Source organism: Sus scrofa, chromosome 13 (assembly GCF_054392235.1).
Source record: "Sus scrofa isolate SSC_HxYL_T2T_F1_AM1 chromosome 13, Sscrofa_HxYL_maternal_Yorkshire_Landrace_v2.0, whole genome shotgun sequence".
Lineage (NCBI taxonomy): Eukaryota > Metazoa > Chordata > Mammalia > Artiodactyla > Suidae > Sus > Sus scrofa.
Genome location: NC_139395.1, coordinates 95,313,805 through 95,340,299, shown reverse-complemented (window position 1 = coordinate 95,340,299; position 26,495 = coordinate 95,313,805). Strand labels below are relative to the sequence as shown.

The window sequence follows — 26,495 nt, the reverse complement described above, 5'->3', positions numbered from 1 at the left end:
CTTCATACCCAAGAAGCTAAGCTTCCTCCTAGACCAAGCCTTAATCTTCACTACCCCAGGGAAAGAAGCACCCCTTGGCTGGAAAAGTCATTGCCTATCCCTCTCTTGGTCTCTGTGTCCAGACTCTTCATTCTGACTCAGAATGATTTAGACTTTGGTTTTAACCACCTGTGATTCCACTGCTACACACAGATTCTAAGTCTCTAACCTTTCTTTTTCCTTTCTTTCTTTTTTTTTTTTTTTTTTTTTTTTTTTTGTCTTTTTGGTATTTCTTTTGGCCGCTACCGCGGCATATGGAGGTTCCCAGGCTAGGGGTCGAATCGGAGCTGTAGCCACTGGCCTACGCCAGAGCCACAACAACAGCAACGCGGGATCCGAGCCACGTCTGCAACCTACACCACAGCTCATGGCAACGCCGGATCGTTAACCCACTGAGCAAGGCCAGGGACTGAATCCGCAACCTCATGGTTCCTAGTTGGATTCGTTAACTGCTGTGCCACGATGGAAACTCCTAAGTCTCTAATCTTTCTCACAAGCCTCCCACTTGGCAGGGAGACAGACCAAAGATAATTATCCTCAAATTTTTAAAAATCTTGGTGTGGAAATGGCCTTTCTAAATATGATACAAAGTTTAGAGGCAATAAAACGAAAAGAGAAATAAATTTGACCAATATTTAAAATCCTTGGGTTATTAAAAAAAAAAATAAGGTTTTAAAAAAGGGGAGGTGTTTCCGTCATGGCTCAGTGGTTAACAAATCTGACTAGGATCCATGAGGACACAGGTTTGATCCCTGGCTTCGCTCAGTGGGTTAAGGATCTGGCATTGTCATGAGCTGTAGTGTAGGTCGCAGACATGGTTTGGATCCTGTGTTGCTGTGGCTGTGGCTGGTAGCTGTAGCTACGATTAGACCCCTAGCCTGGGAACCTCCACATGCCAGGGGTGTGGACCTAAAAAGCAAAATAAATAAATAATAAATAAATAAGGGGAAAAATTATCCTCTTACATATAGATATGAAGCCACTTAATCTTCCCTGAAGGGTTGTTACCTCCAATTTCAGAGAAGGATCCTGAGGCATTCAGAGGTAAAGTGACTTTGCTCAAGGTCACCCAGTTGAGCCACGTCTCACAGAGTAAGGGAGTTACTCCTGATTCTCAGGAGCTGGACAAGGGAGGAAGGAGAATGAATAGGTGAGAAGGGAGGCAGAGCAGAAGAAGGGAAAGGACTGAACTCACCTGGGAGAGAAGGGGTGTCTGGAAGTGGTGGACACTGCTTCTTCAGTCTGAATAAGGAGGGATGGACCAGCCCCTTCACCTACACACTTACTAGGTACTAGCTGTGTTCTGCCTTTGCTGATAAGTACAGACCCTCCTAAAAGTGGGGAGAGCATGCCTGTCCAGCCAGCCTATTGGGAGCACCTTGAGGATCTGGTGACCAGACAGGGGCCCAGAGCCAGCTTTACAAAACACTCTATACTAAGAATCCATTACGGATGCTACGAAGAGCTGAGAGTTAGGTGTGCAGCGATCACAAGACTTTGGCATCACCCTTGATGTCTCTTTTTGCGCACCTCAGTTCATTCCGTCAGGAAATCCTACTGGCAGAAACATGCACCTTGACCTTCACTGCCCCTGGAAGGACTGGGAGTTATGGCGGGTTCTGGGTGAGCAGAGGAAGAGAAGCCACACTCAGGAAACAAATTCAGGATATAAATTACCTACAAAGATCTCAGAGGACATGGACCTGATTCTCCAAGGCCAAAGGATTTTGTTGTGATTGCTTTTCTCATTCTAAATAAATGTTCATTTGCAAGCCTTTGTTCTGTAGGGCTCTCTAAAACAGCCCTCATTCTCCCCTCCTCCCACAATTGTATAAGCTTCAGGTCCCAGAAAACCTTCATCCACTCCTTGTTTGGGGTCTCAGAGCTCGCCAGGGCAGGACTTGAGAACAGAGGTGTAAATTTGTCAGCAGAAGGGAGGCAGGGGCGCAGTGAGAGAGTAAATCCTCATCTAACATGGCAGAAAGTCAATAGATAAATCAAGAAACTGCTATGTAAGCTTATTTTTTAGCGACCAGGGGGTAACCACGAGAAGAATTCAACACAGGAACTGATGATATAAAGGACTGTATGTGCAGCGCAAGGGAGAGGGCCCTGTTGCTTTCATTATAAGAACATCTCGCTAATTTTATTTTGTAAAAAGTACTTATGCCTTGCTTTGAAATATTTTTAATTCGATATTTTAAAAAAAGTAAAAATAAGGAATAAAACAGAATATAAAACGTAGGAAAATAAAATGCAAACTCTCACAGGAAATAAAAACGCCAGTGAGGGGGGGCGGGCAGTGGGCGGGGCTTTTGAGCAAGGGGGCGGGGCACAGGTCCTGTTCTCCTCGGGGCCCGGCCCTGACGAGAAAGGAAAGCAAGGGGGCGCGGGTGGTTTCTCTCTGACTCCGCCCATCGCGGGGAGCTGGGATCGCGCAGGGTCAAGTTCACCTTAGACCCGCCCTCTCACCCCCAGCGCGGGGGCGGGGCGGGAAGGTCCCGGGCTCCTCCACCGTGAAGGGCGGTGCTTGCGGAGCCCTGCAACAGTCCCCGCCAGGCTACGTGCTGAGTCGCGGGCGGGCAGAGAGCCCTGGTTCTGCACGTCCGAGCCCACAGTTCCCTGTAGGCCTCCAAGGCACGCCGAGTGTCTCTGCGGAGCCCCGCAACGCGCAGGTAAGCGCAACCAGGGCCGCGCCTGTTGACCCCGCCTCTACCCGCGGGCGCCCGCGGAAACCTGGCCCGCTCCAAGACGACAGGTGGCGGCGGGACGCGGAGCCCCGTAGACAGTACGGGTCGGATGGACCCCAGAACGCCTTTTCTCTACCGCCGCGTGCAGCCCTTTTTCGCCTCAGCATTATCACCCTTGCCCTTGCACTGCGTGGTTCAAACAGATCCCACCTTAAGTTCTTGCGCACTCAGCAGTTATAAAAAAGTATCCACCAAATCCTGCGTACCCCTGGGCTCAGTACTGGGGATACAGTGGTAGGCCAACGAACAGTGGTGGCCACCCCTCTTGGAGCTTGCAGTCTGGTGGGAGAGACCCATAGCAAGTAGGTATTCTCCACACCTGAGTGTGAAAATTAAAACTGTGAAGATTGGAGTCACCTGTGCTGGGAGAACTTTTAGCCAGAGCTCCCATTTGTAAAGGATGTACTTCAGTTTGAAGAGCAGAGTTCCAAGGTGGAAAACCACAGAGCAAACACATTTTGCTGGGAGAGAGTGTGGCTTGTTTGAGGAAAGGCAGGTCAGTAGTGGCGGGTACAGAGAGCTAGGAGGAAAGCAGGTTTCTCAACTTCCTACTCTGTAAAGTGGCACTGTTCCTGCCCATTGGCAGTTGAGACCCTGAATGTCAATGACTTAGTTGTGTTCTGAGCGTTTGGTGAGTGAAGTAAAGATGAAGACCTCTGTTGATGGAGCAGGGCATAGATCTGGGCTGAACACAGTATTCTGCTGCTGGGCAAACTCACTTCCCCTCTCCTGCAGTCCTGTTGCCTCATCAGAGTCAAATCTCTCAAACAGCTGGGCCTCTAAAATGATGACTGCTTTAGCCATTCATTCTTGAAATATTTAACTGGTGCCCACTTCACACTGGCCTTGTCCTCCTGGAGCTCAGGTGGAGTGGGCCAGGTGAAGGACACTGACAGTACCAGCCTGGTGAACGTGGTGCTTTGGAGAGGGTTTGACGCCCTGGCCTTATCAGGGAAAGCCCCTCTGCTTCTGCCAGAGCCACGTTTACATTTCACAGGAAGCCTCACCTGTCACTGCCAGCTCCACGAGTCCCCTGGGAACATAAGGCTCACACTCCTCAGCTGAGCGTCCTTTCTCACTTTCATAGGTGGTGTCACCCTCCCCCCAAACTGGCCAGAAAACTCCCAAGAGGCAGCAGCTCTGCTGGTCCCTCACTCAAGACCACTAGGGTTTAGGAGAGGTTTTTAGGCTTCAGAAAGCACCTAGCTGGTGACAGCTTGGTGTGTTTTATTGGTTTGAGTGATGCTGATTCCTTCTTTGGCTCAGTTTATTCTGTTGGTGTAGACTGTGGATTTGCTCCATGAAAGCAGGGTGGGGGATCCAGAGAGTGGCACCATTTTTGGGTAGGGGTGAAAAAAACAGAGGAGAAGTGTTAGCAGAAGGGTGCTGGAGGGAGAGGGTGAGAGGGCAGGCTTTGTGCAGCCACTTTGTTTCCCCTCACAGACTTTGGCAGTGCCACCTGCGAGGAACAAAAGGGGAGAACTGGGTTAGGCAGTCACAGACCTGGGTTCAGAGTCTTATTTGTTACTTCCTGGCTCTGTGCCTGACCCTGGGCGGGTCTCTTATTTTCTGGTTGTGCAAGCTTAAGACAGTGCTTGGCATCTGGTGGGGCCTGAAGAAATAGAAGCTCCCTCCCTCTTCCCCTAAATGAACTAAAATAGGAGTAATAAGAGTGTCTACCTTGGAGGGGGTTTATGAGGATTTAATGAGGTAATGTACCTGAAATACATAGAGCTGTGCCTGACATGTAGAAATTACTACTGCTGCTGCTGTTGTTATTATTCCTTATTCTGGGCAAAAATTGGTGAAATAGGGCAAGCAGAGGATGGGAGATGGGGCAAAGTAGTGGTTCTGAAGGACTGTGCAGGATGATTAGTGGGGGAGTTGGGTTATCTGTTGTGATGGTTTTACCAGAAACCATCAGCCCCAGCAGGAGAGAGGGATGTTCTTCGTGATAAAGGGCCTTTTGGTCGGAAGGGCTGAGGACTCTGGCCAAAGAAAGCCGCAGCAAAAGCCTCGGGGGGAGAACTAGGTTTGCAAAAGATCTAACACTGCTCCATGCTGACGCCTGCTCCATGCTGACCCCTGCTCTCATATGGGTATGGTCATTGCCTGACACTGGTCCAGGAGCTGTGGCATCCAATTCTGTAAGCCCTATACCCAGCAGAGTACTAGGCCCACTATGAATGGGCACACTTCCCTGTGTCTAAGTGTGCTGTTAAAAGAAAGGAGTATGGAAATTCCCATTGTGGCTTAGCAGGTTAAGGACCCGACCTTGTCTCTGCAAAGGTGCAGGTTCAATCTCTGGCCTTGCTCAGTGGGTTAAGGATCTGGCATGCCCACAAGCTGCAGGGCAGGTCAAAGATGTGGCTTGGATCTGGTGTGGCTGTGGCTGTGGCGTGGGCCTCAGCTAAAGCTCTGATTCAGCCCTTAGCCTGGGAACTTCCATATGCCTCAGGTGTGGCCATAAAAAGAAAAAAAAAAAAAAAGGGAGTATGGAGATAGGGAGAGATAACTAATATTTTTAAGCCTTTGCCAAGGACCAAGCGTTTTCATGTATTTTGCTGCTTAGCGGTAAACACTACAGCTTTTGGAGTCAGATGAACTTGCCCGTGTGACCTCATGTTCATCACAGAAGTTCTCTAAAGCTGTTTTGCACCTGTAAAATGGGAATAATTGCCCCTAACTTATAGGGCTATTGGGAATGCTCATAAACAAGTGTATGGAGTGCCGTCCTCAGTGTGTGGCACGAGGTATGCTAAGTACTCAGTAATAGCTGCTATTATTATTATGATGTTGATTAATCCTCCCAGTGATCTCCACTGTGATAAGGAAACAGAAGGCCACAGACACAGGTGGGTGGCATTGATTCTGGGCTCAGTCCCGTCCGGAAGCAGAGGCTCTCTGCAGACCCTAACCGGACAGCTTTATATGCATTTCATTCATTAGTGAAAGCACTTGACTCTGTGAAATCTTAAAAGGAAAAAAAAAAAAAAGCAAAATTATAATTTATGTGCCTTTCAAGTTCAGGTATTTTATCATCTAGATAAATCTTCCATGCATCTATGTTAAAACCACTTTGGGCTGTCGAAGCTTTTAAATAAAGTGGCTCATCCTGACCAGTGTCTGTCTTGGCTCATTTGTCATAGTTCCCTGGTAAAGACAGACAGATCCCATTTTGCAGGGCAGGCCTCAGGTCGGTGGCGCCTGCCCCAGTGTTTTAGCTGTGCGGTTTTATATGGTGTGTTTAACAAACCGCAGTGGAGTCGTGATTCCCTCATCATTGTCTCCCTCTCACGTTCGCCTAGACCCACAGCGCCAATCTGGGAACTAGGAATTGAAAGGCATTCTGTGGCTAGCGTGAAGCTGGGGAAATCTGAGCTTCTCAGTGATTGGTTTTGGGTGAAAATGCCTTGGATGAAGGTGGCAGCATCTTCTAAGAGCTGTCTTCCCTTTCTAGCCGGGAGTGCCATCTCTGGGTCTGGCTTCCTTGCCCAGCAAAGGTTTAATCTCCATCCCTATGCTTGCCTGCTGTCCCTGCTTCTGGCCAGAGCTCCCCTTAAAGCCGAATCCCTGTAGCACCTGCAGGGGGATAGCCTATGGTAGGGACGCCTTTCCAAACCAACCCTGCATTCCCAGAGGGTATCCATTCTCCAGCTGCCGGAATTACCCCCTCTGTAGGGCTATGTGTGCTTCCATAGCCTTTGGACTGAGCATCCCTGGTACCCAACACCATACCTTGCTCATTGTTCTCCCTCCTTCTTCCCATTTTCCCTTCTAGAAATTCTTCAGGCATTCTCCTGGGGCTTCGAATGCTGAGACAAAATGATAGTCTTGACCCTCATTGCAGCCCAGAGACATCGTGAGACAGATGATTGATAAAAACAGAATTAAGCCCATGAACACACACACAACATCAAATTACAAACTGGATTGACTGCCATGGAAGAGAATCCTGGCATGCCATGAGAACACGTAAAGGTGGGACAGATCTAGAAATGTGGTCAGTATCAATACAGATAAGAATAGATCCATAAATATTGGTTGGAGGCTTATATGCAATTATTTATATACCCTTGAAGACCGTGGAATGGTATTTTTCTACAAATTCTGGCAGACAGTGTTTTATGCAGCCAAGGTAATCTTATAAGAATATGTACTTCTTTTCTGGCCACCCCATGGCATATGGAGTTCCCAGGCCAGGGATCATATTTGAGCCACAGCTGCAGCAATGCAGGATTCTTTAACCCCACTATGCCGGGCTAGGAGTCACCCCTGTGTCCTGGTGCTGAAGATGTGCTGCAGATGATCCCAGTGTGCCACAGTGGGAACTGTAAGATGTATACTTTTAAAAGTCATTGTGCTTTGGCTTCACAATGGGAGAATAATGCTAATGCTGCAATTTACTTAACCCCTTAGAGTTACAGAGCCCCTCCTAGGATGTTGTCTAGTTGGTGCATAAGTTCTCAGCATCTCTCACCGTGGGTGGTGGCAGCAAATGCATGACCAGCTCCCCTGAGGGCAGATCTGGTGTGGTGGGCTTTGAAGCCCTATCCCTTTGGAGTAAGAAGGACCACCGAGAGCCTATTTTTTTCTCCTTCTTTGATACTAGGCACACCAGGTGAGGCTCTAGCATAGGCTTTATCACCTTGCATCTAGAGCCCAGGCATCCCAGGGGAAAGAAGGGCAAAGCCAATTAATCCGATCCAGGTGGGTGAGACCACCTGCCTGTCTGCAGCTGAGGTAGGGCGAGCTGGCAGTGTCCTAACCCTGCAGAGCCACACCATCCCAGCATGGCCCCTGGGGAGAAACCAGCATCTTCCAGAGGGACACCCCGCCTGCCTTTAGGCCCATTCGTTCCTCCAAGAACAAGGAGCAAGTCATACTAAAGCCCGGTTTTAAATAAGACGTGATCCAAACAGCCCCAGGAAACATTCTCTCTCCGTGACTGTGTATTATTAGAGTTATTTTATTTGGCCAGTGCGGATGACAAAATACATCTTCGATCCCCACCTGTCTCAGAGGTAGACCTTATTACAAGAGATGAGCTGCCATCTTCCCCAAAGCAAAGGAAAGTTGCATCGTTGTGCAGAAATTGAGAAGGCCTCCGCACCTGTCTCAGTGGGTGGGTTGACGGCTATTTTCTCAGGGTTCAGCCCTAATAGGATTGTAATCGTGTGGCTCTGAGCCATGGAAGAAAAAAAGTGGCTCTGGAACTCTCCCTTCCATAAGGCTGACACACACGATGGTATTTATGCCTCTTGGAAATGCATGTTAAGTGGTAGGTATTTATGAAAAGGGTTCTAAGGAGTAAATGTACCCATCAGTCAGCCTGGAACTTTTTAAAGCTCCTAAGATGGTTTTAAATTAGAGCCAATCTTCCTTCCTGCCCTCCCCCTTCCGTCAGCATCCCCCCACCGCCTTGCTTCCTGTGATAAAAAATGAACTGTCAAGGCGGGACACAGCCCAAGTAGGAGTGTGGGAAACCGACTTTCAGAGTTAACATATTAAAGGCAGACGTTCGATGCTTTAGCACCCAGATTCTGGTCCTTCCCACCTTGTCACAGTGTTCAGAAGAGAGGAGTGTGGAGCAGGGCTGACCAACAGGATCAGCCTAATTGCCTCTTAACCACAGCCCCCAGCTGCTCTGCTGGCAGCCAGTCTGCTTCGTGAAAAGCATTGGCAATTGAGGGGGAAAAGAATGATGAAAACAGGTGATGCAAAGTAAGCCGAATTTGGGCTCAGTAAGTGGCATATGGGAGAGAATGAATGTCACTGTCGGTAAGGAAAACCCACCAGGCCAGGTAAAGACCAGGCTTGAAATTTCTCTATATGCAGGTGATCATTAGGACAGAATGCCTGTTACATGAATTAGTATATGAGAGTCTAACTTGTGATTATTACGGACTATCAAATGTTCATTTTAAGGATCAGAAATAGGTGTTTATTGCACCAACCCTGTGCTTGGTTTCAAAGACTACTTTGCTCTTTCATTCTCCCATCTGGCCGCCTTCTATGTAACTTTTATGATGCTCTTGGTCAGTCGTAATATTTCTTTTGTGTAAGGAAAAGGATGCTGGCATCTGTTACCCAGTTTTATTTTATTTTATATTTATATTTATATTTTTATGACTAATCAAATGACTGTACGTGGTAAAAGTAAGGGGGCTGCCTGTTTCAGATGTCACTGAATTACCACTACCCATCTGGAATTCTGTCTTAAGAAAATAATTTGAAAAGTGGAAAATGCCACTGTATGAAGATGTGTCATTATTTATAATGGTGAAAACTTAAAAGTAACTTGAATATACAGTATAGGAGGGTAGTCAAGTTATAGAACACCAGGTTGGTGGAATATTTATTTATTTATTTATTTATTTATTTTTTTTATGGTCATGCCTGCAGCATATGGAAGTTCCCAGGTTAGGGGTTGAACTGGAGCTGTGGCTGCTGGCCTATGCCACAGCAGCACCAGATTCGAGTTGAATCTGCGATCTATGTTGCAGCTTGCAGCAGCGCTGCATCCTTAACCCACTGAGCAAGACCAGGTATAGAACCTGCATGCTCATGAGGACCAGTCAGGTTCTTAACCTGCTGAGCCACAACGGGAATGCTAATATTTAAAAACAAGAAGGTTAGTAATGTGAGAAGTCACTACCTGCTCAGTGAAAAGAATACTGTTTCACAAAAGATGTGTTCAGGAAACAGCCTATAAGGGACGCCTCAAAGGGGATAGGAATTGCACCTGAACAATGGAACTATGAATAATTTTTTTCATATTTAATTTCGCATTGCATATTTATTTAATATTTTAAACTTTCTATATTGTTTTATTGCTCCTATACTTTTAAAAAAAATCCTAAGACAAGCCAAGTTAAATAATGATTTTTATGCTGTTTGCAGTTTTAAGGTCACTGCATTTATGCCCTTCTGATTAAGTCTTTCACTCAACAGTTTCTAAGGCCATGAGTGGCTCCCTGCCTCCCTTTCTCTGGTCAAGGGACATACTCTGGGTCCACTGGCTGAGTGGCTCACAGATGTGCCCCACCTCGGGCTGTGTAGACTCAGATTCTCAGGGTTTTTAGGTTGCCACTCCCTGCCCTGAGGCCTCAGAACCCTCTGCCAGTCCCTACTGGGGGGTTGGGGATGGGGGGTTGGGGTATGCAACCTTTGGGGGCCTCATTGGGAAGGTTTCAGCAAATTCTGCCACACACACACACACACACACACTCCCACACTCCCTAGGTCAGCAGCTGCCTGGTCCAGCCCTACACTGTTCTGGCTCCTTGTCCTGCTCAGGCCTTGGTACTCCAGTAGCACAGGGCCTGGGTTTACCTTCTTGATGCCTGCTTTCCCTGTGTAGGCCCTGTCCACATGCATCCTCTGCTGCTGCCCAGCGCTGGCAGGGTCCTAGTGCCTGGCCGGTGATATTCTCTAAGGCAGCAGTTCTTGGAGTTCCCTGGTGGCTCAGTGGGTTAAGAATGTGGCATCGTCACTGCTGTGGCTTGGATTGGTATTGTGCTCCAGGTTCCATCCCTGGCCTGGAAATTTTCACATGTCATGGGTACAGCTGAAAGAAAGAGAGAGGGAGAGAAAGGAAAGAAGGGAGGAAGGAGAGAAGAAGCAATTCTTGAACTCAACTGGCCATATGTTGGGAAATCATGACATGTATCCTGATTTGAGTCAAGGATTCGGGTCTGCATGGCTTATTTGGGAGGAGTTTCCAAATAAAGAAGGGAAATCAAGGAGTAGGGGAATGAGCCAGAGAGGCGCACCACAGACCAAGCAGGTAACCAACGTGGACCACTGGAGTTTAAACCTGCAGAGTCTCCAGCAGCCAGTGCTGAGCTGCTCCCTCCCTTAGAGGGAGTGAGTTCTATTAAACTTCTGGCAGCTTCCAGTCATCAGGTAAAGCACCAGGGCAAGGGGATGTAGATGCTGACATACAGAAGATGCTGGCTTACCTTAAAATCACGAGTCCTGAGAACTCAGAGCACAATACTGACAGCGTCTGCTGTGAGGTTCTTCCCTAAACACCATGAACATGCTCAGTGCACTAAACTGAAGATGACCAAATCCATAATTATGTGCTGAATCCGAGACCCATTTATAATGAGGACTGCATTAAAAGTGACCAACACCCAAAGTTTATGGAAGATCATGGGAAGAAAACTTTATTTTTTTTTTAACTAATGAAATGCTTTATTGAATAAATACAATACCAAACAAAATGCATTCAATTCCTTTCTAGAAAAAAAGATCAACTTTAAAGGCCTTTCTAATTCAGGCTAATGACAAACATAATAGAGGCAGGTGCGCTAGTTTAACATAATTGGCTGATTTTATGCAGCACTTAGATCTTTTAGTCCACACGTATATTGAATGATAGAGAACATGTAATACAACCATTTCTACAGAACTAGGAAATACATTTGTAAGAAAGAAAGATTTTACAGACTGCATCTTTTATACCCAACCTGAACAGTCTAACTCTAAAGGGGATAAAGCCAATGACTTTCCTCACAAGAGCTCACAACTCATGTTGCTTTGCTATCAAAATCTGTATTTCTGATCCATTATGAGCACTGAGACAAGATTCAAATATTTGCAAAGAAAGAAGCACAATGCACGTTGTGATCACCTCTTCAGCAGTAGCGAGCACTGCATTCAAAACTAGGGAAGAAAACCTTAAACCAGAAGAATATTACTATTTTCCCCTGTGACTTGTGCTAGACTACCAATGTTTAAGTGGCAAAACACTGGTGTTCACCAGTTGTGCAGTTTAAGACCCAACACTTTAAATAAAAGAGAGCCTTAGTGTATAATAAGATTTGTCTTTATTGTGGCAATGTTTCCCCCTCTATTGTAGCTCATTTTTTTCTGTTATTTCTCCAGCACTTTAAGATGATCCTAAAAAAAAACAAAAAACGCATTGGGAGAAAACATTGAACCGCATTAGTATCAACCCAGGATTATATCTCCAGTGCTGTGTTTTAATACTGGATTTGCCATACTGAAACTCATAGCAGAAGATGAGAGAGAACTTCTATAGTTATGGCTTTGGACACTGTGATCAATATTTCATAGTTGTTGCCTTTATATAGAAATACTCCATCTCCAATTAAGGATTTAGTAAGCTCTTCATCAAAATATCTGTTAACAATCGAGGCGTATAGAATGGTTGTGCTGACATTTCAACTTAATCCACTCTATAGTTTTGAGTCCTAATCCATTTTATATGCTTTTTTTTTTTTTCTCTGCATGGAGGAGGCATAATGACAGAAATTTGGGGGCATATTGCAGATTCTAGAAACATTTCCATGTATTTTATTATTATTGTCTATTGGTATATTTGGCACTACAAATGAAGCCCTTACTCCAAGAGATGATTTAAAATTGTTCACATAGCAAGTCAGTGGTTACATTTCATCTGCTTTGAGTTATGGGCATTTTAGTATTTGCATAGAAAGGGTTCAAGGCCCCAGTGTTTTAGAGAAATGAGGCCATTCCCTTTAAGGTATGTTTTCGATATGCATTCCATAAAGGCCCAGATGGTGGATGTTTAGCGTTTCTGCTGTGTTGCCGTGTCCTGTGCATCCAGCAGACATCACTCCCTGATCCCCGGGCCTGCGTCCCACTCTACAAAGTGCTCCCTGAAGCTATGACCGTTCATCAGTACTGGCTCCCTTGATGAAACCTATGGATCCCCCATGCTGTGGCACGCCTTTTTATTCCACCTTGCCATTGCTCTGAATGGTCAACAAAGGAATCTTTCAGTCTCTCTACAAAAAAAGAGAAAAACAAGAATTTGGGAGGCAGTTGGTTTCATCACCTTGTGCTTTTTTCAGTCGCCTCTTTGTGCCTTTTCAGTCGGCTCTTTTGTCATGCCGGTGGTAGTTATTCAATTTGTCAATATTTGTCTCCCTTCCTTTTTTACTTCTATTATATGCATTTTGACTTTTCCCTTTCTTCCTTTTTTCCTCTCATCTTACTCAGAAGGTAAAGCAGGGAACCCCAGATTACTTGCTGTTGGATCTCATCAAGTTTGGTTGCTGTGATTTGTATGGATGGGAATGCACTAAGATTTCCCCCTTTTTTGCACCACTTCAGGAAGGCTGCTCTCTTACAGACAGGTCACCAGTGACCTCTGTGCTGCCGCATCTTCTAGGGCCCTTTCTGCCTCTCTTCTTTTGACACCTCTACCGTACCCACTTCTCCCTTCCTTCCTTCCCTCCCTCCCTCTCTCTCTTTCTTCTGTCCCTCCTTCCCTCTCTTTCTTGGGCTGCACATGTGACATATGGAGGTCCCAGGCTAGGGGCTGAATCAGAGCTGCAAGTGCTGGGCTATGCCACAGCCATGGCAGCACCAGATCTGAGCCTCATCTGTGACCTTCATGCAGCTTGCAGCAACACCGGATCTTTAACCCACTGATCGAGGCCAGGGATTGAACACATCTTCACAGACCCTATGTCAGGTTCTTAACCCACTGAGCCACAATGGGAATTCCCATGCCCACCTCTTGAACACTTCTTTCCTGCATTTTCCTCCTTCCTACCTGATGGTGCTTCTGTGACTTCTACCTGCTCCACTAGTGTTTTCAGTGAGCATCCTCAGGGTTCTTCCTTTGGCCTCCATTTGTCCATACATTTCATCCCCATCCCTGGTTTTTAGCTTCCGCCTTTACCCAGATGCCTCCTGCATCCTCATCTCCATCACACCCCTTCCTGGAGCCCAGACCTTGGTACCCAGTGGCTTGCTGAATGCTGACTCTTGTGGTCCCCACAGGCATCCAGAGTCAATATGTTTCATTTGTTAAGACTGTTCCTACTAAACAAATGAAAGGCATCTAAATACTTGCCCCCAAGGTGGTTTCTTCTACCTCCTTGGGATTATAGGTAAACCGTTCTAAGCATGTCAGAAAGCTTCCATCTTGGAAAATCAAGTGTAAGACAAGGGCACAAACCAAGAACTGCTCCTCAGAATGCAGGGACTTAAGAGAAAACAGTTCCTTGGTTCTCGTCTCTTACAGTTCTAGGGGTTGACTGGGCTCGGGGAGGCAGGTCTCACTTGGGGACTGTCATTCAGTGGCGGTTAGTTGGTGTTAGTTGGTGGCTGGGGCTAGAGCCCTCTCAGGCCTCAGGTCTCACTCAGGGCCTGGTGGCTAGGACCTGGACTGGGCTGCTGGCCTCAGTTCCTCTCTGCATGGCAGCTGGATTCTAAGAACAGGCATCCCAAGAGCACCAGGTAGGAGCTTTGTCACCTCTCAGGACCCACCATCAGAAGACTCATTTTTGTCCTATTTGCTGGCCTGCCCAGCTGCAGGGGGACAGGATAGAGACCTGCTTCTCAACAGAAGGCATGTCAGTATCGCGTGCAGCCGTGTTGGAAATGAACCTAGCCGTAGTCCCTAGATATATTTGACTGTCCTTTTGAGAGCTCCCCTAAATACCACAGAAACTTTGTGCTTTATGTAAAAAAAAAAAAAAAATTGAGTACATAATATATTTACATGCTTGGAGAATGAAGAAAAAAATAAATATAAACATATACAACGAAAATGGTCTTTCTCATCTCATATCCCATACTCCCACCTCCCCAAGGACAATCACTATTATGTTTTTTATATTCCTTTAGAGTTTATAGGTATTTTTATATTCACGCTTCTATTACAAAGCACAGTATTCCATGATCACTGTTTTGCACTTAGCTTTTTTTTTTTTGGCTTAACAATGTGTCTGGTACATAAGGCGTTCTCTCCCTCCCTTCCTTCCTCCCTCCCTATCTCCCTTGCCCTTATAGATGCACATTATCCCATTGAGTGGCTTTACCTCAGTTTACCTAACCAGTTCTCTGTGAGTGAGCCCTGAGCTGTTCACAGTGTTTCGCTATGACAGATGCTGCTGTAGTGCATAATATGCATATGCCATCCTTCATGTGAGCCAATAAACTAGGACATCTTCCTCTTAGAGTTCTTACATGCATCCTCTTCCCAAAATGCCTTGCAACTCCTTCCATCATGCACTTACTTGCCTCCTCTCATCAGATGGTGGGCTTCCATGGGTCACAGGCTGCAGCCATTGTAGCTCGTTTACATACTGCCTGGCATGGGGAGCTCTGTGTCCACACTGTACAAAGGAGGCCTGTGTTGAGGAGGAAGAAAGAAGGAAGAACAGGGGAAGGTGACTGAGTACAGGTTTCTGGGTAGCCTGTGGTCACTTCCTCTAATTTTGTTTGGAGCCTTATCCCTCAGTGGCGCTTACTCTGTGAGGCCTCAGGGGATCCTCCCTCTGTCTGCCACTGAAACTGGAACCTGGTCTCATCCCTGACCTGCCTGGCTTCAGGGGTATACTCCAGGAAGCTCCGGCCTAAAGCTCCATTTTTTTAATCAGTCTTCCTGTTCAGTCCAGGACCACCCTCTGACAGCTTGTCCTATGCAAAAACAATGCCAGCATAGGTTGTTGGAAATGTGTGGTAGGAAGATGTCTTTGATGAGTTGCTGTCCTGATGAAAATCCAGCAAAATAGAATTCTTTCCTGGTTGGGAAGTATCTTTTAATCACATGTTTTCACTTTTTCTGTTAGGGAATGTATTCCCTAAGGAATGTAGACTGCTTTTGTTAAGAAGGTCAGTATCTAATCCCACAAGAAAAATTGACACTGCTTGTTTTAAAGAAGTCTTTCCTGGTTGGTGGACAGTCAAGATTGTTTCTGTTGTAAGGAATAGAAACTTAACTCAAACTGAGTCAAGCAAAACTAGGAATGTGACTATTAGATTAAAAAAGTTTCAGGGCATCAGGCATGGCTCTATCCAGGTGCTCAGGTGATGCACAGGAATCGTGCCTTCTTCATCTTCCAGCAGCGCTTACCACTGTGTTGGCTTCACTCTAGAAGTTAGAGACAGTGGCAGTTCCAGACTTATGTGCAGTTTACGGCTCCTGATTTCAGAAGAAAATATTCTTATGTCCAGTGTCCGTATTGAAAAGGGCCTCTGATTTGTCCTCTAGTTAAAGTTTTCTGGCTGTCTTGATTGACAAACCTTCCAGAAGCATGAGGAGTGGTAGCAGAACAGTTTCTAAAACAAAGGGATACAAGACCAACTGCAGATGGTGCTTCAAAATTCAAATTTCAGATTGTGAGGAATACTTGTATTGGAGGTGGTAGGCCTAGGAGTTAGAAAAAAGTCATTGTATTAATCTATTTTTGTATATGTTTGAAATTTTTTATTTTTATTTTATTTTTTTAATTTTTTAATTTTTTTTTTTTTTTTGCTTTTTAGGGCTGCGCTTGTGGCATATGGTGGTTCTTAGGCGAGGGGTTGAATCGGGGCTACAGCTGCTGTCCTGCACCACAGCCACAGCAACCCTAGGAGCCAAGCTGAGTCTGTGACTTACACCACAATTCACGGCAACGCCAGATCCCCAACCGACTGATCGAGGCCAGGAATCGAACCCACAAGGTCCCCCAAGCCTCTAGAAGGGGGTCCCCCCCACTTGAAGGAATGCATCTCCACCCTCCTGCCCCTCTGGAATGATGGAACCCCCAGGTGGGACGTGTGCTTTCCAGGACCTTGTGGGGGCATTAACTTCTGCTCTGTCTGTTTCTATCTCTAGGGGTCACCAATACTGTATTAATATTTTATTTCCTCAAAAAACATATGCCATTTGGACTGGTATTAGATGATATTGAGGAGTATTTGTTCATTGTTGATTTTGTCAGGTGGTATTATGGATAAGTAAGAAAGTGTCCTGGCTCTAGAAAGTGTCCTTTATTTTTGAAGTGTGTAGAGAGGTGAAATGTCATGGTGTGTACACCGTATGTAAATATACTCCGGGGCAAGAGGGTGGTGGGAAGGTGACATAAACATGGAAACTTGTCAACAACCATTTGCGATGACTGTGTTGCTGTCCATTACACTGTTTCCTCTACTTTTTTGTATGATGTAATCTTTTTTAATAATAAAAAGTTTTTTCGGTCATTTACTGAGGCCTTAGGATGTACTCGTCTTAGGCTAAATCAGACACAGCTTTGAACTCCAGAGACCCACAAATAAATGACAACAGTGATGGACGGAGCTTGGGAGCAGGGGTGGCGGGCCTGGCGGGGGCCGTCCTCACTACTGGGGGAAGTCACCTAGTGGGACCTGATTCCGCCTCTCCCAGTTCTGGCTGCTCTTGTCGAGCTGTTTGTAGTCAGTCCAGAGACAGGTGACTCTGAGAGAGCTGGCCGTTGTTTTTGATGCCTAATCATGCACAGAGTCCCTGCAGTGTGCCACTGCCCTTCCCCCCAGGCGGGCTGATTTGCCCTTTGTGATGGCATCGCGCCTTGGCTGTGTTAGAATACCGTGGTGTTTGGTCCAATACCTTCTCACAATACATACACTTGAGGCAAATTCCATTTGTTGCCCCCGACTCCCCAGCACATTTTCTCTGGTGAATTCTGTAATCTTTGGGGTTGTACATGAAAGTTCATTTTTCAACCTTAGCATTGGAAGAGATAATTGGATTCCCTGATCTCCCGTTAGCCTCCTCCTTCTTTGCATTTGTCCTTATCGAAATAGCCAGCTGGTAAAGAGGAGCGGCCCTCAGAGCATTTGTTCTAACTTTATCTACTCAGTATTTCCCAGGACTTTGCCAAATCTGTAACACTGTGTTGAGCATCTTTTAATACAGACATCACTGCCAGACTTGGCCAAGCGCTGGCTTCGCTGTCTAAATAACAGTGTTGTTCTTCCGCCAACACTCGATTTCTTCCCGATAAGCCTTTGGACATAGGCACACATTACAGGTGACCTCTGAGTGGTGTTTTCATAAATTCTAGGTGAAATGAATTGTATCAGATCAATACATCTGTAGACTCATCACATTTTTTGAGCTGCGAGGGACTCTTAAGATGAATCTGGTACAGCTCTGTTAGTGGAGGAAACATTCATTTTAACTGCATAGTCAATTCTCAATTAACAAGGGTAATGGAGTGGAAGGAGGTCAGTGATAATCAAAAATCATGGTGAAAATAAAATTATAGTCAACAGTGGATTTTCTGGGGGCTGATTAACTGGTTTGTGAATTAATTGAGGTTGAGACACAGTGGACCCCAGGATGTCATGGCCTTGGTAATTGGTCAGCAGCTGCTCACCACCTGGCCTCCACCCTCTTCTCTGTCCTGGGGAGGAGAAGGGCTTCCCTGGGGGCTGGATCAGGCAGAGCTGGGTGACCTTGGCTAAATTGGTATCATGATGGTACAGTCTTGCCAGCTAGATGAAGGCTGCTTTTAGGGCCAGTGGCCCCCACCCCTTGAGAAGTGGTTCTCAAACTTGAGCTGCATCAGGCCCACCTTGTGAAGCCCCACATTGCTGGGCCCAGCCCCAATTTCTGAGTGAGGAGTTCTGGACTAGGGCCTAGGATTTTGCTTGTCCAAAAAGTGCCCAGGTCATGTGATACTTGCCAGCCCAGGAACTACACTTGGAGAACTGTGGCTTTCCAAACCATTCTTGTCATCCCAGCTGCACATTAGAATCACTTGAAGAGCTTTTTTTAAAAATTTATTTTACTGAAATTAGTTGATTTACAGTGTCGTATTAATGTCTGCTGTACAGCACAGTAATTCAGTCACACACACACATACACACATATTCTTTTCCATTATGGTTTATCACAGGATATCGAATATAGTTCCCTGTGCTATACAGGAGGATCTTGTTGTTTATCCATCCTGCACATGCTAGTCTGCATCTGCTAATCCCAAACTCCCAGTCCATCCCTCCCTACCCCCACCCCTGGCAACCACAAGTCTGTTCTCTGTGTCTGTGAGTCTGTTTCTGTTTTATCCATAGGTTCCCTTGTGTCATACTTGAGATTCCACACATAAGTGATATCATACAGTATTTAGTCTTTCTATTTCTGAGTGACTTCTCTTAGTGTGATAATCTCTTAAGTCCATCTGTGTTGCTGCAAATGGCATTATTTCATTCTTTTTATGGCTGAGTGATATTCCATTGTGTATGTATACCACCTCTTCTGCTTCCATTCATCTGTTGATGGACATTTAGGTTCCTTCTATGTCTTGGCTATTGTAAATAGTGCTGCTGGAAACATAGGGTCCGTGTGTCTTTTTGAATTAGAGTTTTGTCCAGATATGTGCCCAGGTGTGTGATTAGTGGATCATATGGTAACTCTGTTTTTAGATTTTTTTGAGGAACCTCTGTACTGGTTTCCATGGTGGCTGCACCAATTTACATTCACCTGGGGAGCTTTTTAAACCTACTGATGCCCAATTCTATGAGAGGCTCTGGAGGTGAGGCCCAGGCATGGGCAGTTTTAAAGCTCCAGATGAGTTGAATGTGTACCCAGGTTTGATGATCCCTGCTATCTGCATCCATCTCATGATTTTTCCCCCTGTCTTTACTCCCCTGTATATTTATTCAATATTTCTTTAAAGTTTTTATATAAATAAACTTATTTAAAAAGCAAACTATGTATCCCCTTCATGTAAAAGAACTAGTTTCACAGGCCAGCTATGGGACATACCTCTAGAAAGAAACATATTAACGTTCTGGCCTGGAATCTTCTTGCATCCCATCACACTTTGGGAGTCTCGATTCTAGAGCTGTGCTTTGCTCTCTCTCTCTCTTTTTTTTTTTTTTTTTTTTTTCACATAGGTGATGGAATATACTATTTCTGCCCTTCATCCCCTCCCATGGGTCAGGCAGGGCTATGCTAACTCTGAGCACATCTGATCTTCTCTTCACAAGAGAGGTCAGAAGGCAAGTGAGAATGACTTCATTACAGAATAACCTCAATTAGGAGATAATCTTTACTTTTAAAAAAGGAATTCACCAATAGAAAAATTATCTAGATAAACTATGGTACAGCCAGGAAATGGAATACTATTTGGCAATGAAAAGGACCAAATTACTAATGGGCCCACCCCGGGTGACTCTCAAAGACAGTATGCTGCAAGCAAGCCAGATGCGGAGACTATGCACTGTAAATTAGAACAGCGATGCCTGGGTACAGTGGTACTGGGTGATTGGGTGGGAAGGGACAAGAGAACATTCTGGGGCAATAGGATGTTCTGTGTCTTAATAGGGCTTGGAGTTATATGGGTGCATGTGTTTGTCAAAATTCGTGTATTTCATTCCCTCAAAATGCATGTATTTCATACTATGTTTGAAAAAGGAAAAATGGTTGCTAAACCAATACTAAATGGTGATATGCTTACTGAAGTGTTCAGGGGGATGTGCAGTGCTGTGCGTAGCTTGCTTTGAAAGGCATCAAAAAATAATCTGTATGGATGAATGGATGGAGGGACAGATATATGACAAAACAAGCATAATAAAATATGAATGGTAGAATCTAGGTGGGGGATATCCAGGTGTTAAATTCTTTCAACTTTGCAGGATGTTTGAAAATCTTTCCTATTAAAGAGTGAAGAAAAATTGACACCTATATTCATAACAACAAACAGGTGCTTCCTCCACATGCCTGAGCATCCGCCACTCCCACTGCTCCTGTGGAAGACAGGCCGGAGGGTCAGAGAGTTGAGCCAGGCGTGGAAGGGTGGGGTCCTTAAGAGGGGCTACTCTGCTGGGAGAGAGGCCTGTGGCTCCCTGTGCTGGACTCCCTGCAAGAGAAGAGAGCCAAGGGTACTCCTTTCCTTCCCCCAGTACAGGTGTGACCTGCAAATACCACCTAGACCCTGTCATAGAAAGGCGGGTACAAGGGGGTGAGGAAGAGAGGGGCTTCTCAGGCTCCTCTAACCAGCAGAACTCCAGAACCTGCCACCCCAGTGTCTCCCCAGGTATCCTGAACCCAGGGATGTGGCTGGGGGCGCTGTGGAGGTGCTGAGGCATGAGCTTCCCATCATGGGGCTCAGGCAGATATGTGGTGGGCGAGAGTGGCCTTCTCAGGCCTGGTAGCGGGCTGTCTAGGGTGCCCACAGCACTGACCAGGGACCTGAGGCACCTCTCCGGACTGTAGGATCCTCCCTGCCCTCTGCATACCCCGACTGCACACCCCCACGACATACCACAACACACCCATGACACACTTCCACAGCACAGCTCTGAAACCAAAACACCTCTGACTCAAACCCAGTCTCAACCCGGGTTGGGACTTGAGCCCACAGTTTTTTAAATTAGAATCACTCACCTGGTGTCTGCACTTAACTGAAGCTCAGGTTCTTTGTGTCTCAGTGCAGAAGGAACTCAGCAAGAGACAAAGTGCTAGGCAAGAACAAGATTTATTAAGATAGGATGCTTGTGGAGTTCCCGTCGTAGCTCAGTGGTTTAATGAATCTGACTAGGAACCATGAGTTGGTGGGTTCAATCCCTGGCCTCACTCAGTGGATTAAGGATCTGGTGTTGGCATGAGTTGTGGTGTAGGTCACAGATGTGGCTTGGATCCTGTGTTGCTGTGGCTGTGGCGTAGGCTGGCAGCTACAGCTCCAATTCGACCCCTAGCCTGGGAACTTCCATATGCCATGGGTGCGGCCCTAGAAAAGAAGTGAATGAATAAATAAATAAAACATCTGATTAGTCCATTAAAAAAAAAAAAAAGGACGCTTGTGAGTGAGAGAGGCAAATGGGTGTGTGAGAAGGCTCTGCCCCCAGGATTAGGTGAGCTATGTTTTTATAATCTGAGGAAAGTGGGGAGGAGGAAAAGTTTGGTTTCTTCCTCATTCTTCAAGTAGACAGCAGGCTTACTTCATTCGTTCCTCTTTGGCATCAGGTAAGACAGTATTTGACCCTATGAGGTCAAACTAGGACTGTCCCGGTGCTTACTCAGAGCAGCAGAAGGGTGGTAACCTATGTCAGAATGTGCTGAATCATCTCAGGTTTCCGGGTAATGAGGGTCTCCTACTTTGGAACGTCATCTTTCCCTTAAATTCCTGGCCTTAAGGATCCTGATCTTGCTGAACTTGAAGGCAGGCCTCATTTTATCTTTCACTTAATGACCTGAGGCATATCTCGTGCTTTTACTTATGGTTTTATTGTTGAGAAAGCCTGCTCTGTTCGATGGCTTTTTTGAGTGATCATTAACTCAGAGAGGTTTCCTTCCCTATCTGTGGTCCCTTTTCTAGGACCTCTACAACTACCTGCGGAACTATTCTACTCTGTCTCTATTAACTCCACAAAACATCTGTTGACTTGGAAAAAATGTACAATGTACATTTATTCAGTTTCTTGCTGAGGACTATAGCCTGGGCAACAGATTCTCAGATAGCTCTGAGGAAGTAAGGGAAGGGGTCTGTATATATGTGATTTTGGTGAAGGGGCTACCTGTAATCCAGCACCCTTCTTGGTAGAAGGTTGCCGCTCATCATGAGGAATAGACATCTTAGTGGTTTTGATAGGGATGGAGTAGGATAGTTACACAGGTTGTTGTAGAAGTCCCAGTAAGGGACCATAGACGGAGAGGGAAACCCAGCGAACTTTGGGAGGTCACTGTAAGTTAATAATTGCTCAAGAAAGCCATCAGAACGAAGGACTGTCATGGCCCATCCCCATAATTATACCCACATAACAAACCTGTCATGAAACATCTCCCAGAACATGATTTCTGCCACACACAGTGCAGCACAGCCCCTCTGTCACCTGCCTTTGACCTCCCCACATCCATCCCACAACGCCCCATGAGACACCCCATAGACCCGTCCTCTGTCAAATGCTTATGATACCATGCCCAACACAGCCACAGCACACTCCCTACTGGCTGTGCGCGTGCGTGTGCATAGACACACACACAATCACACATCTCTGAATAGAGGCCCCCTTTTCTTTGCTATAGACGGTAGGGTACATGCATTACCCTTTTCTTACCTTTCCCTACTTACAGGAATGAGAACAATTTACTCTTGAGGGAAGGATTTATGATTGTTGTCTAAAGGATGGCTCATATGCTGATTACATCTATTGTTTCTTGCAGAAATGAATGAGCCCATCTTGAATACCAAAGAGCCTGGCACTTGGGCGCGGGGGCTGGGGAAGAGGGCAGGCTGAGTCCCTCTGATTTCTGTGCTTTCAAGGCAGTGGAGAGTGAAATGATATGGCTTTTGTGATCAGAGAGGGGCTTGTCCTTGCTCTGTGTTTCCTCTCTTTGGAGGAGCCCCAGGCTTCTGTGTCCCCATCGGAAACAAGATAATACGGATTTTTCTGCACGGTGTTTGCAAAGATTAAAGGTAACACGAAAGATAGTGTAGTAACAGGCACAGTATAGGTGCTACCAAAATATGAGTTAGACCTAAAAAGTACCTAGTAATAACTTTTAATGTTGTCATTGTTCCTAGGATTGTTGATTTATGATGATTGTGATTTATTTTGGTCATCCAAGAGGGTTGAAAATGTGAAGAGGGCAGCATTTAGAATTTCCACAGCTACCAAGCTATGAGCTTTTGTTGTGACCCTAAATGACACTTTGAAATTTCAAGTAGCTGCTTGTTGTTTTTTCCATGTCTGACCCTCAACTGGTGAGCAGGGACTGGGTCCTCTGAACCCTCAAACTTAGGACTGAGCACAGTCCCACATGGAAGATGTTAGGAATTTGGATGCTTGGCGTGGTTTCTTGATGAGCAAGTCATCCCAATAATGAAACTGTGCAGCTCATCAGAGCTGGGCTTTCGAAACAAAGCTGCCAATGGCACCTTTCAAAGCCGCAAAACCACGGCCGTGTTCTCATTTACATGCCACTCTGTCAATTAACGTTACATGCCAATTAAATGGGACATTAAGCTGCCAATAGGCATGCAACTCTGCATGCTAGCATCCTCTCCACTTCACTTAGTGACCTGAATTCCTTGCCTCCCATCCATTCCCAAGGCTCTTCGTCACTCACATCCCAGGCCCCTCCAGGACCAGAAGGCATGGCTCTGCCCTCCACTGGGTCTCCTCTGGGAAGGGGGTTTGTGACACCAATGAGTAAGGCTGGATCTTGTGGAATTCCAATCAGAATGTGAGCAAATGTTTCAGTTGCTTGGGAGCATCTGCATTAGCAACAATCTCACCTTTAAAAATTCCTCCTAGAAGCAGAAAAAGCAAAAGTTAGTGCCCAAGAGACCCACCTGCTACTTAAAGCAGCCCGTTTTCAGGGAGCCATTCTGTCCCCAGCCCATCTCTGCCTGGTGTTAGGTAAACTGATCACGGTGAGCAAATGCACCTATCCAGAGAGCCTGGTCTGACAAGGCCTGCGAGTTCGCATTTCATTTCTCAAACCTTCGCTATTATATTGCCATTGGCGAAAGATGCAGCACTGCTTAATTCTTCCCTGCCTCTGTGGCTCGGGCACTTTAGTCATTTAAAAGCATTTCTTTTCCTTCTTCATCAAGAGAAGTAAAAATAATTATAATAGAAAATGGGTAATTTGCAGCTACAATGCCAGGCTGATAATCAAAAACTTGTAAATGGAAACATGAGCATATGTTTATCACTTCTTGAAATTAGAATGCAATTGAAAGTAGCTGTGGCCTCAAAGAGAGAGCATTATGGGAGGGAAAACAGGCTGAGTTGGAGACCTGCCTGCTAATGAGGCTTGTAGGTTGCTGTCGCCTCAGGAGTGGTGAATAAAGGAAGGTGCCCTGGGGGCTGCTTCGCCATTTAGGAGACCCTTAGGTAAGTAATCACTTGCAGATTAGTTACTCCCCTGTGTGAAACCATGCAGGGGCTTACCACCATCAGGATCAAGTTCAACCTTGCAACACAGAACACAAGGCACACTGCTCTTCTGTAGACCCTCTAGCATCCCTCACATGCCCTGTGCCCTCCCCTGGCCCCCACTCTCCCAGGCTTTGCAAACACTGTTTTCTCTTCCCAGCTCATTCACCTGCCTAACTCCTATTCATCCTTCAAAACCCAAAACATGTTACTTCCTCTTGGAAGCCTTCCTTTTGTATACTCTCAGCCTGGTTGGGCAGGGGGCTCTCTTCTGTTCAGGCACCCTCCGTTTCCATTTATACCAGTTCCAGTATGCATTGTGAACATCAGGTAACCCATCTGGCCCCCAGCAGCCCAGTTATTAAATGTAGAGATCCTCTAGAGAGCCTTCTAGGTAGGAATGTGGCTTACCCTTCTGGCTCCTGGCATAGTGTCTGACACATAGTAGATGCTGATTGATGTTTGCTGAATGGAGGAATTATTAATGGCAGTGAGGGAGTTTGGAACAATTTTAAAGTTTGTCTTTAAAACACAGTTATCACATTGATCAAATAAATCCATGATGCATTCCACAGCCAACTGGGAGATTTGGATCCTCTGTGTCCATGTTCATTTTTGTGATGAACTGACAGGTGGATCATGAGGCAGGCCTGCCTAGTTATCAAGTCAAAAGCAAAATTGTCCAGATAGACATCATAGTTTTGCTTCAGTTTTAAATTCTACATGCCTCTGAATCATAATCAGGACAGCAGTGTGCTTACTGCTTGGCGTCTTGTTTTCGTGATCTTATTTTCATGCTTTAGGTGTGAAAAGGAGGTCAGTCTTATTAGTGAAGGGTTTGTGAGCTCAGAAAGCAAGTTTATCTCCATTTATGCCCTTGCTCTGTAACCCAGTGTCCAGCCCTCTTTCTTCCTGCTGCTACATGGACACATTGGCCAATGGCTGGCTTTCTCCTCATTGCCCTTATTCTGAGCTGGTTCTGGGTTCATGGGCAGTAAGGGTGCAACATTTGCATTTAAATCAGCCCCCTGGTTTCAAGCTGACTTTATTTTTATCTGCAAGTTTACTTACTAGAGTGGAGACTCACTTTCCAGCTAAATTAGTTGCCTCTCACACCCCAAGCCATGGGGAAGAAGGGAGAAAGGTGTGATTCCTGCCCAAAGGGTCTTACCTTTAAGACACTCACATAGACTTGGGGTTTGAGATTGGCATATGCACACTGAAGTAAATGGAAAGATTGGCAAATGGGATCCGCTGTGTAGCACATCTAACCAATATCCTGTGATAATCTCTGTGGGAAAAGAATCTGAAAGAGAATGGGTGTGTGGAACTGAATCGCTTTGTTGTACAGCAGGAATTGCCACAAGCTTATACATCAACTATACTTCAATCAAACTTAAAAAAAAGAGTGGGGATGTTCCAGAGACATCCTTGGACCGGGGCTGTGCCATCATGTGCTCTATGTGTGCTGTGTCCTCTGCCAGCTCCTGGGACCCAGGGACCGGAGGAAAGGAGTCTGGACTGGGAGTGAGAAGCAGTGTGTGCCCGACTGGATCCCTTAGCTAGTTTCCATCCTCCTGACCCTTGAGCCATGCAGCTGCACGCAAGAGCCAGTATCTCTGGCCCCTGGCATTTGACTCTGAGATGCGACCGTACCCTGGGTCCAAGTTAGAACATGTTGTCCTCTGTGTGACTCTGGCCGTGAGTCTACTTAGGGGTGGGGGGGCCTCAGCCCCCTGGATTTGCTAGAGAAAGTTCTAGAGCTGGGGAAGGGGGCGTACTGGTCTATAGGGAAGCTCATTTCTCCATTTAGCCAGCATTTCCTAAGCCCAGATCATGTTCCAGTCCCATACCAGACATAGAGATCCTAAAGGCAGTGCGCTGAGCCAGACTCTAGTGGTCTGGAGCACATAATCCAGTGGGGAAGGCAGGCGGTGGGTGCACACACCGACCCCCACTCCCCAGGCCTGGCCCAGCCCCCTGCCTGAATTCTTCTGCCCCACCTTGTGCAGACTGCACCCATCAGTCACTTAACGTTTGTTTCCAAAAGTGTTGGTGGGGTTC

General features: G+C 46.1%; 1 protein-coding gene across 10 annotated transcripts in view; it reads left to right on the top strand.

Annotated features, from left to right (window-relative positions):
• Positions 1 to 2,586: 2,586 nt before the first annotated feature.
• NMNAT3 (nicotinamide nucleotide adenylyltransferase 3) overlaps positions 2,587 to 26,495 on the top strand; it is a 149,858-nt gene continuing 125,949 nt past the window's right edge. For 6 of the 10 annotated variants that reach the window (XR_014824027.1, XM_084989859.1, XM_021069537.2 and 3 more), the window contains exon 1: positions 2,587 to 2,714. Coding sequence is in view for 4 of the 10 variants with exons in the window: in XM_084989857.1 (XP_084845983.1) it covers positions 6,755 to 6,770 (16 nt within the window). In the remaining 6 variants the exon portion in view is untranslated. Of the gene's footprint in view, positions 2,715 to 6,570; positions 6,771 to 26,495 lie in introns of all 10 variants that reach the window. The other 4 variants (XM_084989857.1, XM_021069536.2, XM_084989858.1 and 1 more) reach the window with 1 other exon arrangement.